Source organism: Megascapheus bottae, chromosome 8, assembly GCF_031878675.1.
Source record: "Megascapheus bottae isolate mThoBot1 chromosome 8, mThoBot2.hap1, whole genome shotgun sequence".
Lineage (NCBI taxonomy): Eukaryota > Metazoa > Chordata > Mammalia > Rodentia > Geomyidae > Megascapheus > Megascapheus bottae.
The window spans coordinates 25,939,056-25,953,008 of NC_143516.1; the positions used below are offsets into that span (position 1 = coordinate 25,939,056).

At 37.6% G+C, this 13,953-nt stretch overlaps 1 protein-coding gene and 1 long non-coding RNA gene across 10 annotated transcripts in view; one reads left to right on the forward strand and one right to left on the reverse strand.

Moving 5' to 3' along the window:
- Positions 1–13,953, reverse strand: part of LOC150059682 (uncharacterized) — a 722,023-nt gene that overhangs the window by 471,992 nt on the left and 236,078 nt on the right. The window lies entirely within an intron of this gene.
- Ptprk (protein tyrosine phosphatase receptor type K) overlaps positions 1–13,953 on the forward strand; it is a 496,079-nt gene that overhangs the window by 394,836 nt on the left and 87,290 nt on the right. For all 9 annotated transcript variants that reach the window (XM_090338157.1, XM_090338149.1, XM_090338150.1 and 6 more), the window contains exons 12-13: positions 465–738; positions 4,859–4,895. In XM_090338157.1, the coding sequence (XP_090194283.1) occupies positions 465–738; positions 4,859–4,895 (311 nt within the window). The remainder of the gene's footprint in view (positions 1–464; positions 739–4,858; positions 4,896–13,953) is intronic.

Sequence of the window (13,953 nt, forward strand, 5' to 3'; positions counted from 1 at the left end):
GCTCAGAGAGAAAAACAGCTGTGGAGATCAAATCTAATATACAGAATATATGAAAACATATATGAGGGTGTTATATGCCTAAACATACAAACAAATTGACTAAAGGATGGTATACTCAAGGAAAGAGTCCAGTGACATAACCCCTGTGAATAACTAATAAGCCATTTAATCAATTAACAAATGAATAAAGGAGGATAAAAAGAGAGGGCACATGGAGGAAGGAAGTGTGGAACATAGTGATTGTGTTTAATGTATATTATATGAACTTGGAACTGCATAACTTGAGGGCAGGGATGTGAAAGAGAGAAGATGAAGAACAGTGAATCCAAATGCACTTCCTATTGTACTCATAAGCAGACTAGTGGGCTTGAAGCCCCATTGTACAACTACTTAACTATCAATGATGATGATAATAATAATAATGCCTTAATGTTCTAAGTGCAGTGTGTTTCCTCTCCCCACAGTGCTTATCAGATTGTTGTAGAGGAGCTGCACCCCCATCGAACCAAGAGAGAAGCTGGAGCCATGGAATGTTATCAGGTTCCTATCACATACCAGAATGCCATGAGTGGGGGCGCATCCTACTACTTTGCAGCAGAACTGCCCCCGGGGAATCTACCTGAGCCTGCCCCATTCACAGTAGGCGACAACCGAACTTACCAAGGCTTTTGGAACCCCCCACTGGCCCCACGCAAAGGATACAACATCTATTTCCAGGCCATGAGCAGCGTGGAGAAGGTGAGTTTTCACTCAGATTCCCTGGGTTTCATTGCTCTGAGGAAAAAGCCAGAGCCATATTTTATAAATAGGAGCATGTATCAAGAATTTTATGTATTTTCTTTAACGAAAAGAGAATCAATGTGTGGCTGGTGGTGTTGTTTCTGTGGCTGGTGAGCAGTAAGCACAGTTTGGGACTTGGGGGGAGGGTGGGAAGGAGGCCAGGCAGCAAGCCAGTTACATTTCACAGATCCCTGTCTCCTAGTAACGACTGCTGCTTGAGTTTGCTTCAGGAAAGCCCACAAAAGCAACTGTGAGTAAACGATTTGGAAAAAGTGGGTGTACAGCAGCCCACACTCCACCCTGAGTCATTTTCCCTGCATTGTTCTGCCCGCCTTGGCTCCATAGTGGCACACTTCAAAAGATTAAATTTATTGCAGGATAAACAGAGTGTGTGTTCCACAGTGGGCTAATAAACCCTGATAAACTTTTTAGGGGGTACAAGCCAAATAGCACATAACAGGTAACAATCCTCTGATTACAAACTAACTGGAGTCCTGAGGTACAGCTGACAGAACCTAAACAGAAGGCTGCTTGGTGATGGCTGATGAGGTGCTGTTACAAAAGTGGGCTTTCCAATTCCCCAGCTGCCCTTCCTTTCCCCAGGCCACCCTCCCCCCTCCTTTTCCCATTTTGGACACAGTTGTTTTTGAACATTGCCGCTGATCCCAAATGAATATTGAAGAGGAAAACACAGCAGGACAAGCGAAAGTACACCAGCCATTCCATGTGTGGAGAAACAACCTGGCCTCATGCTGTTTCTTTTTGAAAGATTTCTTTCCTAACACTTTCATTTGTGTGTTTATTTATTTATTTAGAATTTGGACAGAGGTATAGGAGAAAATAAAAATATTTGAGAATAGAAACTTTCACAATTTAGAATCTCATTAAGTATTGGCATTTTGGAGGACTTATAGCTAAGTAAGAAAAATTGTTGCATTTGTATACATGAATCTCCTAAGGTGAGCACTTGAGAGATCACATAAAACATGTGATCTACTGTGTGCCAGTGGCTCACACCTCCAATTCTAGTTATGTGGGAGGCTGACATCTGAGGACCAGCATTTGAAGCCAGCCCAGGTGGGAAAGACCTTGAGTTCCTTATCACCAATTAAACACACACACAAAAGAAAAACCCACAAAAAATAATAAAGAGAGGAGAGACAGAGAGAGAAACAGAGGAAGGAAGGAAGGAAGGAAGGAGGGAGGGAGGGAGGGAGGGAGGGAGGGAGAGAGGGAGGGGGGAGGGAAAGGGGAAGGGAAAAAGAAAAGGAAAGGAAAGGAAAGGAAAGGAAAGGAAAAAGAACACTTCTGATACCCATTTTCATCAGTCCTATTCCATCTTGAAATAGGACTATTTCAGCAGAGGTTAAGAACTTAGGTTCTTAAATGAAAGCTGTATCTTTCTGCTTGCCCATGAGATTAGCTTGCAGTACACAGTAAAACAAAAACAAAACAACAAAAAACCTGCCACAGTCTATTCTAAGATATTGTGTATATGCTGTAAAGCCAGAACCTTTCATGGTTGAAGATGCCCCGCATCTCTAGCCTCTTTCCATGGCAGTGGGGAAATGTGGAGGCCATGCCTCCCTCTGTGTCCTTCCAAGGCATTGGTGGTGGTACACCTGGGCTTCTCAATGAAGAGCATGCTGTGAACATTATTCATCTATTCTGAGCACAAATACCAAAGTTAGAAAACACAGTTCAGTGTTTGGGTTTTCATGAAGAGTTTTAAAAATTGTTATCCCTCCCAGCCTATGGAACACTAACAGCGACGGCTTTTAGGAAATTAGAATTTCCTTGGACCTCTATGAGAGTATGAAAAATTCTCCTTTTTTATTACTTCCTCACTACTTTAATTTCAAAATAAATGCTTACAAAGAGATGATATAAATTATCTTGGATTATCAACATACCTAACTATTCAAGGTGCCATTATAAATGTATCTTGTAAGCAAGCAGCCTCTTTCAAAAAAGATCTACTCCATGGAAGAGAGTTTACTGTGAAGGGGGAAGCTTTGAACAAAAAGATGTAAGGAAGACATGATCAGGTCCTGATCCAGAGATGTACAAAATGCAATTTATGATCAGGGAATTATAAAGATAGCCCTCATGGGGGGCGTACATCTTGGTACAACAGGGGATCCTCACACTCTGTGTCAGAAGGAAGGGCATGATAACTTCCTCAAAGATGAGCCACAGCCAAATCAGTGTACCAGGGCTTCTTCAAAATCTATTCGCCTGTCCATTATCAGTTAAGAAACAGTCCAAGTGCCAGAAATTGGCACAAAGCATTTGACTGGCTCTCTTATGATCTATAGAGTTCACGATGCACAGCTGAAGCATCTGGCTGCCAACATGGAATTAAAGCCAAAATGGTTGTAGTTAAGTCAAGGTGGTTCTTTCAAGACTGTTTTGCTCCTTAGCTTTGACACACTGTCTAACCATCTTTTTTTATTTTAATCAAAAATACACATTGAGTGGACTAGGTCTTTATGAAATGAAATTTAATCCCAAACTAGCTATGTTTTCTCCCACCACTCCACTATATTATTACAAATTATGATAATTGTTTTCCCTTCATCCTTTGCTTTTCCTACTTCTGCTCTGTCTAGTAAGAAGTAGAAAATGACCCACATTGGAAAACTTTTTAGATCAAAAGAGCAGACAAATCATGATGTAAATGATAAGAAATATTTTGATGATCTTTCTAGAGGTTACCATTTAGCTTTTCAGCCATGTAGGATTCCAGTGATAGTATATAATATTCTTCATATCTTAGTCTGTAGCTAACAGAAGAAAATTAAATATTCGGTTCTGATTTATATTAGCTTTGCAGACATATTTTTCTCTCTGATAGCTAAGAAGCAACAATAAATGCAAATAGCAGACTATACTACTTGTCACCAGCGGGCAAAGTCTACTGTATCACAGAGTGAAAACCAAACATCAGCTTCTTTAGAAAGTTCTTGAATTTTTAAGGTTTTATTTTAGATTTTCATTTTTAATTGCCAATAGCAGGGCACCTGTAATCATGCCTGTAATCCTAACTACTCAGGAGGCTGAGATATGAGGACTATAGTTTGAAGCCAGCCCAATTAGAAAAGTCTATAGGATTCTTCTCCAATTAGCTACCAAAAAAAATAAGCAACAAGTAGAGCTGTGACTCAAGTGATAGAACGCTAAACATAAAAGATAGAGAGAAAGAGAAGAAAGAAAGAACGAACGAAAGAAAGAAAGAAAAAGAAAGACAAAAAAAAAAAAACCATGGTGTCTGAGGTCTGAGGCTCATGTGTACAAAACTAGCTACTATGGGAAGGTTATGGTTTAAGGTCAGCCCAGACAGTAAAGTTCTTGACACTCTTTCTCAACAGATACTTAGGTGCAGTGATGTGGGCTTATTTTCTCAAGCTAATTTGGTGGCTGAGCTGGAAGAATCATAGCAGCACACTGGCCTGGGAAGAAAAGCCAATGAGTCTATATCACAAAGTGAAGCTGGATATGATAGTGGGTCCCTGTGACCCTAGTGATAACAGGTAGTCTAAAAAGTAGGGAGGTAGCATATCATGGCTGACATGCATACTTTTATTTTTGCTTTTGTTGTTATTGTTTGGTCAGTTATGGGGCTTGAACTCTAGGTACTGTCCCTGAGCTCTTCAGTACTCTATCACTTGGAGCCTTAGCACCACTTCCAGTTCTCTGCTGGTTAATTGGAGATAAGAGACTCCTTGGATTTCATCTCCAGGCTGACCTTCTGAGTCGCTAGGATTACAGGCATGAGCCACTGGCACCCAGCAACAGCTGTGAGTCATCTTAAAAATAACCAGTGAAAAACAGAGCTAGAAGCATGGCCTAGTGCTGTTGTGCCACCTAAGCAAATATGAGGTCATGAGTTCAAATCCCAGTATTCCTCCAAAAGTATCTCTGAGAATATATATCAAGAAACAAAAAAAAAGTCTTAATACTGTAAATGTCTGGTGACAATCATATTTTATGACCCCATTTTCGTCTTGATGATAAAGTTTATGAAACAAAGTATTATCTCTACATTGACTTACATTATTTCATTTTACTTTATCAGGAAACAAAAACCCAGTGCGTAAGAATTGCTACAAAAGGTAAGAGGTTTTACTTTTTTCCTCCCCCCCAAGTTCTATTCATCTTCTTTCTAAAATGAAAGAGCTTTGTTGCCAGCTTCAGGCAAATTAAATGTGGCATTTCTATTACAGAGTATTTGTACTGGGGCTCACTTAAAGTACCAGCCAACTTCTCCAACTCACTTGGGTATCTTTATACATTATGGGTGCTACATCCCATGCTCTAATACTTAACTGAAGGAATCTTCTTATGAGAATAGAAAGGATTTAGAAAAACCATAGAGGGCTTACTTCTGTCATTGAGTACCTAAAAAGTTTGTGCTACTTATCAACCACTCTCTTAACAAGAGCAGTTCAAAATAGCAAGTTGCTTATTTTAAAACCTCTATTTGCTTTCTGTAATACATGATCGAACATACAAAGGCAAAGCTAATGATACATAGTTTGGGTATGGAGATTGTTCTATCTTGGTACTATAGGGCTGTAAAAAGCATGGGGTTTCTTTTATTGAACTGTTGAGAAGAAGAAATATTGCTGGGATGGCTGATAATCAGGTCAATTCCTTCCAACCTGATGATTATGATTTAGCTGGCTAGTTTTTTGGCAGAACATATATATTCATCTTTGAATGCATATTTAGAGTTCTGTGTGGAGAAAAATCTCCTGTATTTAAGCCATTTGATTGTGTCAACAGGTGGAGATGGTTACTTAATATATTATAGCAAGAAAAAGAAGATAAAGCTGTCTGCATATATTTGTACACCTCCTGTGGGTTGGTTGTCTGGATGCCAGTTAGTATCAGACCCACATTTTTAAGCCTTAGTTGATTCATTTATGGGGAAAAATATGAATAGCCATGTTCTGTTTGTGTTGGCAACTTTCCTGTCATTATTTTACTCCCTCCAATCACCACTATGTTCAATAGATTTGTAAAGGCAATAAAGTTCCCCTGTCCTGGTCCCTGGCTCATGAGACTCAGAAAGAATCTCTCAGAAGTAAAAGCACACTTGTTCAATTCAAATATGAAGATTATTTCTCACAACAGCCTAAAAATATGCAACTCTTAACAGAGAAAACATCTAAAAATGTATAGACATTTATTGCATTTCCAAATTTCAGCCAGTGGATCAGGAGTTAAAGTTTTGGAAGTTAATAGTGAAAGACATGTAGATATATATCACCTGTGCTTTTCCAGATGTGAAATATAAACATATAAAATGAAATATGAAAGGTTTTCACATTTCCTGGTAAGAAAGTTGTGAAGATTGGATAGCAGTGCATTTTTATAACTGAGGAAAAACACCTACAAGTTTATCTGACATTTAAATTTTTCCTACTCATTTATTTGTTTTTGTATGAACTGTTTAAGTGACATTTTGTTTCTCTCTGAGGACAAATAAAAGCACAGTGACAAATAGTATATACTCTTGGAGATGGTTGAGCTGACCGAAATGGACCTTACTATGTAAAATAGGATGTCTTCCTGATAGTCAGAATCCTGTTGTGGCCATTCTTCCTTGTGTAGTGAGATAGTGAGATATCCCTGCTATACTTCTGGAATTGAGTTGAAAGAGTGATGTCATGAGTCAGACAAGGACTCTGGTTCAAGTTCATTAACATAGGGAAAATTATAAAAGCCCTCATCCTCCAAATAATTGGAATACTTCCTCTTGTGATTATGAAATTGGTATATACAGTCACCCCTCATTGTAGATATGGCTTTTCATGATTTAAGTTACCTGTGGCAAATCATAGCTTAAAAGATACAAAATTGAAAAGGTTCAAAAGGGAACAATTCATAAGTTTTAAATTGCATGTCATTTTAAGTACCATAATGAAATTTCTTATCATCCATTCTGTCCCTCTCAGGACCTGAATCTCTTCTGTGTCCAGTGCATCCTTGCTGAATATGCTCTCCCACCCACCTGTTAGTCACTTAGCAGCCACTCACCTGTCAAATCCACCATGTCAGAAGGCAGTGCTTGCACTCAAGCAGCCCTTACTTTGATTACTACTGTCCCCAAAGTATGAGACTATGGGTGTGAAATACTATTTTTTTTGGTCAGTCCTGGGTCCTGAAATCTGGGCCTGGGTACTATCTCTGAGTGAGTTCTTCAACAAAAGGCTAGTGCTCTACTACTTGAGCCACAGCACCACTTCCAGTTTTCTGGTGGTTAATTGGAGGTAGAAATCTCACCAACTTTTGCTCGTCAGCTGGCTTGATCCTTAGATCTCAGCCTCTTGAGTAACTAGGATTATAAGCATGCACCACTGGTGCCTGGTGCCAAATACTATTTTGGGGTTTTTTTTGGTTGGTCATGAGACTTGAACTCTGGGCCTTGGCATTGTCCCTAAGCTCAAGGCTACCTCCCCACCCCTTGAGCCATAGAGCCACTTCATGCTTTCTGGTGGTTGAGATAAGAGTGTCACAGACTTTAGTGCCCTGGCTGGCTTTGAACCACTATCCTCAGATCTCAGCCTCCTGAGTAGTTAGGATTACAGGTGTGAGCCACTGCCCCCAGCTGAAATACTATTTTTATAATGTAATATAATGTAATTAATTGTTGAGTTTCATTATACTTGTGAAAGTTTTACTAGCTTAATTTATAAGTTAAGCTTTATCATAGATACTAGATATAAGTAGTATTTTTCTTCAATGCTTAGATTTAAACCCAGAGTTTCATACTTACTAAGAAGGCACTATTCTACTCACTTCTTACCTCTTTTTATTCAGATTATTTTTGAGATAGGAGGTTATTTTGTTTTGTTTGTTAGTTTGTTTTTCTAGGCCAGCCTAGACATCGGTCCTCCTATTTTCATTTTTTATTATAGCTCGAATGACAAGCTTACATCACTAATCCTAGGGAATTCTGTTGAGGTAGAGTGCTGCAAACTCTGTGTGCCTGACCTAGCTTAGAAGTACTATCTTCCAGATCTCAGCATCATACAAGGTCTTTCACTGGTTTGAAATTTTCAATATAAACATAAGAAGTTTGAGTCCGGCGTGTAGCCATTGCTTAATATGAATTAAGCCATGGTTTTGATTCCTTAGTATCACAGACACAAAAATACCAGAAGCAGTGCTATGGCTCAAAGTGGTAGAGCCCTAGCCTTGAGAAAGCTTAAGGACAGTGCCCAGGTCCTGAGTTCAAGCCACAAGACTGGAAAAAAAATAATAAAATTTAAAAATAAAATAAAAAGGGTTTTGCCATGATATTGTAATATTGTCAAGGCACAGTAAATAATTAAATGACATAACATATTGACTAAGAAAAAGCATTGAGAAAATGTTTAATGAAGAATGGACTAAGTTATTAATAAGTGTGTACATGTTGAAAATTCTTAAACTATATAAATCAAACGCAGATGCACATATAGGCACACAAGAAGGTAGTTATTTCCTCAATGTGAAACTTAAAAATGAAGAAGACATTAAAACTGAGTGGCCATAGGTAGAAATAATGCTGAGTGCACAGAGAAAGCTCTGGCATTTGGAAGGCTGTTCTTTATGACGTCACTATTGCTTTTCCCCATTCCCCAAGCCTTTTCATTAAGCAAGACAGGCCCAACAAAGGGCCTTTGGAAGTCAAGTTTAATGTTGTGATTTAATGGTCTTGTATATCACAATATCTCCAGGAATAAATATATGATGAAAGTTATATTAACTACAACAAATATTTGGTGAATCAGTCACTGAATTTAAACTAAATTTATGGCAGATGATTCAGTTTTAATGTTGAAACAAACTAGTTATGACACTGCCTGAAATTCTGAGTAGTGTATACATGAGTTCAAACACATTTTGTATACAACTAGAGTTTTGTTTCTTTGTTGCTTTTTCAAAATGTTTATTAACATTAATTCATATACAAAGGGCTTCCTGTTGTTTACAAGTGTAGCCCTTCTCTTTCTTTTTCTTTAAACAGTTTTGTTAGGTTATATTGTGTTATACTCATACATATAGATTATCTCTCTAATATTTATCCCTGTAACATTCTCCTTGTTTCTATAAGTGTGCATATATATCATGATATGTTTCACTTTCTAATATAAAAGCTAAAACCATTTCATTCCATGTAGAACACAGTAAATTAGAAATATTACATTAAATCAGTCCTTAGCTATCTATATGTCTGTTTATTCAAATATATTTTCTTTCACTGAGTTCTGTGACAATTATTTGTTAATGAAAGAGCTACATTCTAGGATAAATCGATAAATCATCCTGCTTAAGTTCTCCAACTTGATCACTGCCATTTTTATGACTGTATTCTTCTATTCTATAGCTTCTTTCCTGTCCTGAAATGTTCTTTTTACTATGAAAGATGCATTCTTCTGACTTAAACAGAATTAAAAATTATGATGTGTTCGGGCAGAAGTTTAAAGGAACTCTGGAATTGACCTTGTATTACTTAGATTCTGGAGGTCATCATTATGATGAGAAATTAAAGCTTTATTAAATGTCATACCCACAATTACAACTCAGAAGCATGAGAATAACACATAATTTTTTTTTTGCTAATGAGAAACTTTTTGACTTCATTTGGTGTATTCAAATGTTACCATCAAAGACAAAATAAGAACTCCGAATCTCTTGATGGACCTCAAGTGTAAGATACACATTAGAAAATGAGAAGATGTGTATCACTTACTGCTATTTTGAACATTTTTCTTTTCCTAAAAATTTGAATGAAAATTATGGTTTGTTCTCCCATATCACCTGCTACTCTGTAGCTTTCTATGTTGAATGGTCCCTTTTTGGGAGGATCTTCCAATAGATATAAACTTCTCTATCTGCCCCATTTATTTTTATATGTAAACTTTTATACCCATGTTCAAGTGAAATATCTTACTCAACTAGGAAACAAATATTAATTGAAAATTTTTGAAGAAGAAAAGACATTCTCTTCATTCTGTCCCTAAACAAGATGGGAATTAAGTATCCGTTACTTTTTAAATTAGGCAGATAAGTTGAATATGGTGACACAAGCCTGTAATCTTGCTATGTGAAAGGTAGGATTCGAAGATAACACTTTGAGGCAAAGTCTGGCATGAAAGCCCACAACACTCCATCTCAGTCAATGACTGGACACTGGCAATAAAGGCTCAAGTGGTAGAAAACATGATTTCAATCCTCAGTACTTCCATATGTACATTCTGCATTTCTCCAAGGTTATATTAGAGCAGTATATGGAAAGTGTCCATCATGGAAACTTCTTAGAGGCTTGGTGCCCAAGGCTTTGGCAACAAGGAAGGTGGATACTCTCTAACTTGTAATTACCATGATTCCATATTTGCAGAAGGGAAACAGATTTTCAGCATAAACAATGTTGTTTGCACAATGTAGACACAATTTAGTTAGTCTGCTGTAAGTGGAGAAGCAGTCTTGCATTCGAATTTAAAACACTTTATCCTTTTCAGATCCTTCTAAAAACAATACTTTATTTTGACACTTCCTTTAGGGGAGCATACTGGCTTACACTTCAATTCCCTACTTCAATAATTATAGAATTCTGAAAAAAATTACGTTTTCCCATTTCCTATTCATTCCTGTGCTGTGCAATTCAGATGTTCAGGGAGGTAAGTGTAACTACTTGAAGAGCTATTTCAATAAAATAAAAGAAAGCAGCAGAGAGATTAAATGAGCAGATAAAACTAAGTGATAACATGTACTTTGTGAATCTCAGTGATATGTAGAAGTAGCACTGAACAGAAGAATAAGACATGTAGAAGGGAAAATTAGAGGTTAGTTTCCACAAAAACATAGCCTTTTGGCCCTTGTTAATGAAAATTCCTCACTCAGCTTAGATATGTACTGAAAAGAAACTAAAAACCAGAGACATTAAAGAAGAGTGAAGACAGAGTGAAGGACAGTGCCACAGAGGCCTGGCTCTTTTGCTTAAAATGAGGGTAGAAATAAATGAAGAAAAGGAAAGAAAGGTAAAGGCAATGAAGACCACATAATACTTTACCTGCCAGGACTGACCTCAGAACTAAGGCCAGGATTCAAAAGCCTACTTGATGTACCCAGCCCATAAAATATCTGGTGCTGTTTTACAACATACTGAAAGCTGAGGGAAATGCATGTTCAGTCAGGGTCTTTGTGTAGAAAGGTAGGATATGATATGGCAAAATATAGGAGGGACATATAAAGTGAAAAATGATACTGGTGAGTAATTTGTTAGTATCAAATAAATAAACAGAACTGGATAATGTGTGGTGCATAGATGATATAGATCCAATTTAACCCTTCTTACTTAAGTTTTAAGCCATATTTAAAGTATAAGCATGAAACTATATACCATGGGACCTGTTTATTTGCATGTCTTCATTTGAGGCAAATTATAGGCTAAAGTGTTTCTCCTCAGTTTTGCTACTGATTTTGTCATACTGTCTCAGTTTTTGATAAGTCTTTGAGTGTTGTGTTGTTTGCTTAAAAAGTTGGAATCAAGGCAGGGCATGGTAACTCACACCTGTAATCCTAGTTTCTCAAGAGGCTGAGATCTGAAGATCATGGTTCAAAGCCTGCCCGGGCACTAATGTCCATGAAACTCTTATCTCCAGTTAACCACTAGGAAGGTGAAAATGGCGCTATGGCTCAAGGAGTAGAGTGGGTAGCCTTGAGTTGTAGAATTCAGGGACAATACCCAGGCCCAGAGGTAGGTCAGTAGCCTTCAGCTGAAGAGCTCAGGGACAGTGCCGAGGCCCAGAGTTCAAGGCCCACGATGGACCAAAAAAAAAAGTTTGTTATATCAGAGTAAACCTATCACTTATTTGTTCACTAAAAATAATAGTTGAGTTTGAATTTTAGGTTGTCTCTTGAAGCTTTAGAAGCTTTCAGATACCTAAAAATAATACTGTAAGAGGGATTTTTATGCTTAAAATTTTAGTTCTACAGTTTTGCTTTGCAAGGAATTCAAAAACAGAACTTGAATAAAATGGAGATTATTAAAGTCATGTAGTCTAAACACCACTTAATGTAGAATCATGTCCAGGAAGATGGATAGTAAGTGTTTGGTCAGCCTTCCCGCCACTTAAAACAATTTAGAGCAGACACGCAGAGAAGTATTTAATAGAGCAGATTTATTTTAGCTAAACTAGAATTATTAAAGCAGAAGAGATGATAAAGTAATAGTGCAACACTGAGGGAAACTGAGTCCCATCAAGCAGTCAAGTGTCCCCCTTCAGCAAGTCTTTGATACTTTTTTTTCTTCAGTCATGGAGCTTGAACAGCCTGAGAGCTGTCCCTGAGCTCTTTTTCTCAAGCTTAGTACTCTAGCATTTGAACCACAGCTCTTGCTTTTGTTTGGGGGAAGTTAAATGGAAGTTAAAAGTCTTATGAATGCTCATGCCCATAGTGGCTTTGAACTCTGATCCTTAGATGAGAGTGTAGTCTCCTGAATAGCTAGAATTAATGGCTTAAGCCACAGGTGTCCTAGCTCTTAGTTGTATACTTTTATGTATGTTTTCATTATTATGCTAATTAGTGTGCTATGGTATGTTATCAATTATGACATTTTCCAAGAAAAAGAAAGGCATTTTGAAGAACCAGGGACATTTAAATTATTTATTTTTTATTAAAGTGTCCTTAGTGTCAAGATGGCCTTTGATAAGATGGAACCTCTAGAATAGGGAAAGGTTCTATAAGAGTTGTTGCCAGAGGCTTTTGGCCACTGGAGCTAGAAATAGCCTCAGTATTTATTCCAGGACAACAGTGGGGCCAAATGTGTGGCCAAATGTAACCAGACATGGCACTGCCACTATCTTGGTCCCTTTGTGCTATTTTTCCCTTTCTACTTGCCAAACCCATAGCAGAAGGATTCAGGAAGTTAATGGTCTCTTTGAACTGTTGTCATATCCTGTGACTTAAAGTTAGAAATTAGTCTTCTTCCTCCCATACCGTGAATTCCTTTCTCTCTTTCCTGGTCAGTGTCTTGTATGAAAAGACTCACTAGTGGTAGGGCTATGAAACTGTTCCAGTACTATTTAGTTCCTAACAGGACTTGAGCAATCCACTGACTTTCCTGTGACTGTTTGTGTGTACAGAAGAAATGGAGTTGAAAATAATTAATTTTCAACTCTAACAGAAACTCAGCAATAACAGATAGGAACTTCTTAGTAAAATACTTCACATGAGACATTTTCATTTACTATCTATTATAATTCTTGTTGCTACTGTTGTCATTATTAATAATACTCATAATTACTTATGGTTAGGAAGCTAAGGGAAAGATTTGCTGGAAGAATAAGCATATTAAATTGAACTTTTAAAAATGGATATTATTTTGTCAGTTGGAAATGAAAGGCAAAGCATTCAAAGGAGAAATAATTAGATAGAACAAAAGCTTTGAGACTAGAAAGTATATCCTTACATAGAAAAATACTTTACTACATCCTATTCATGTTAATGTGGAATAAGAACAGCTCTGAAATGCATGTTCACATTTGACAGGGCCTTCAATTCCAACTCCGTCTCAGAGGAAAACAGTGAATCACTACCCAGTTTGGATCAAACAATGACTTAATTCCAGCTGTATGTGATACTTGAAGTACAAAAATATTGTGTATTTGTTAGACTAGCACAGTAACACAATAAAAATCAAGAAATGAAAAGCTTTGTACAACTCTACTTCATCTTCTTCAGTCTTTTCTTTTCCATCATGTCATAAACAATTCAAGCTAAAAAGCAGAGTTCCAGTGGGATGCTCACAACAGAAAAAGAGAGAAGCAACAGAGGCTCTCATAGCTGATTAGAGCCTAGGAGAGGGAGGCAAGACATCACCAAGGAGGAGAAGGCTGGAGATCAGGATGTAACTGCTTCACATTGTCATCAGTATGGATGGCCTAAAGCCAGTGTGAGCAGTCAGGGTTTGAGCAGGGTAGAATAAGTGTCTACCGGAGGAAAGTTTGGGAACCTAATTACAGTGAAGAATTAAATGGGGAATTAAGGCCCCAGGCTTGTGAAAAATGCTGTCCCAGAAAGAGGGACAACCTTGCATGTGGTGTGCAACAAGAAATTAGAGATAAGGATAGAATTTGATTTGGGTAATGACTCAAAGTGATGTTCTATAACTGTGTA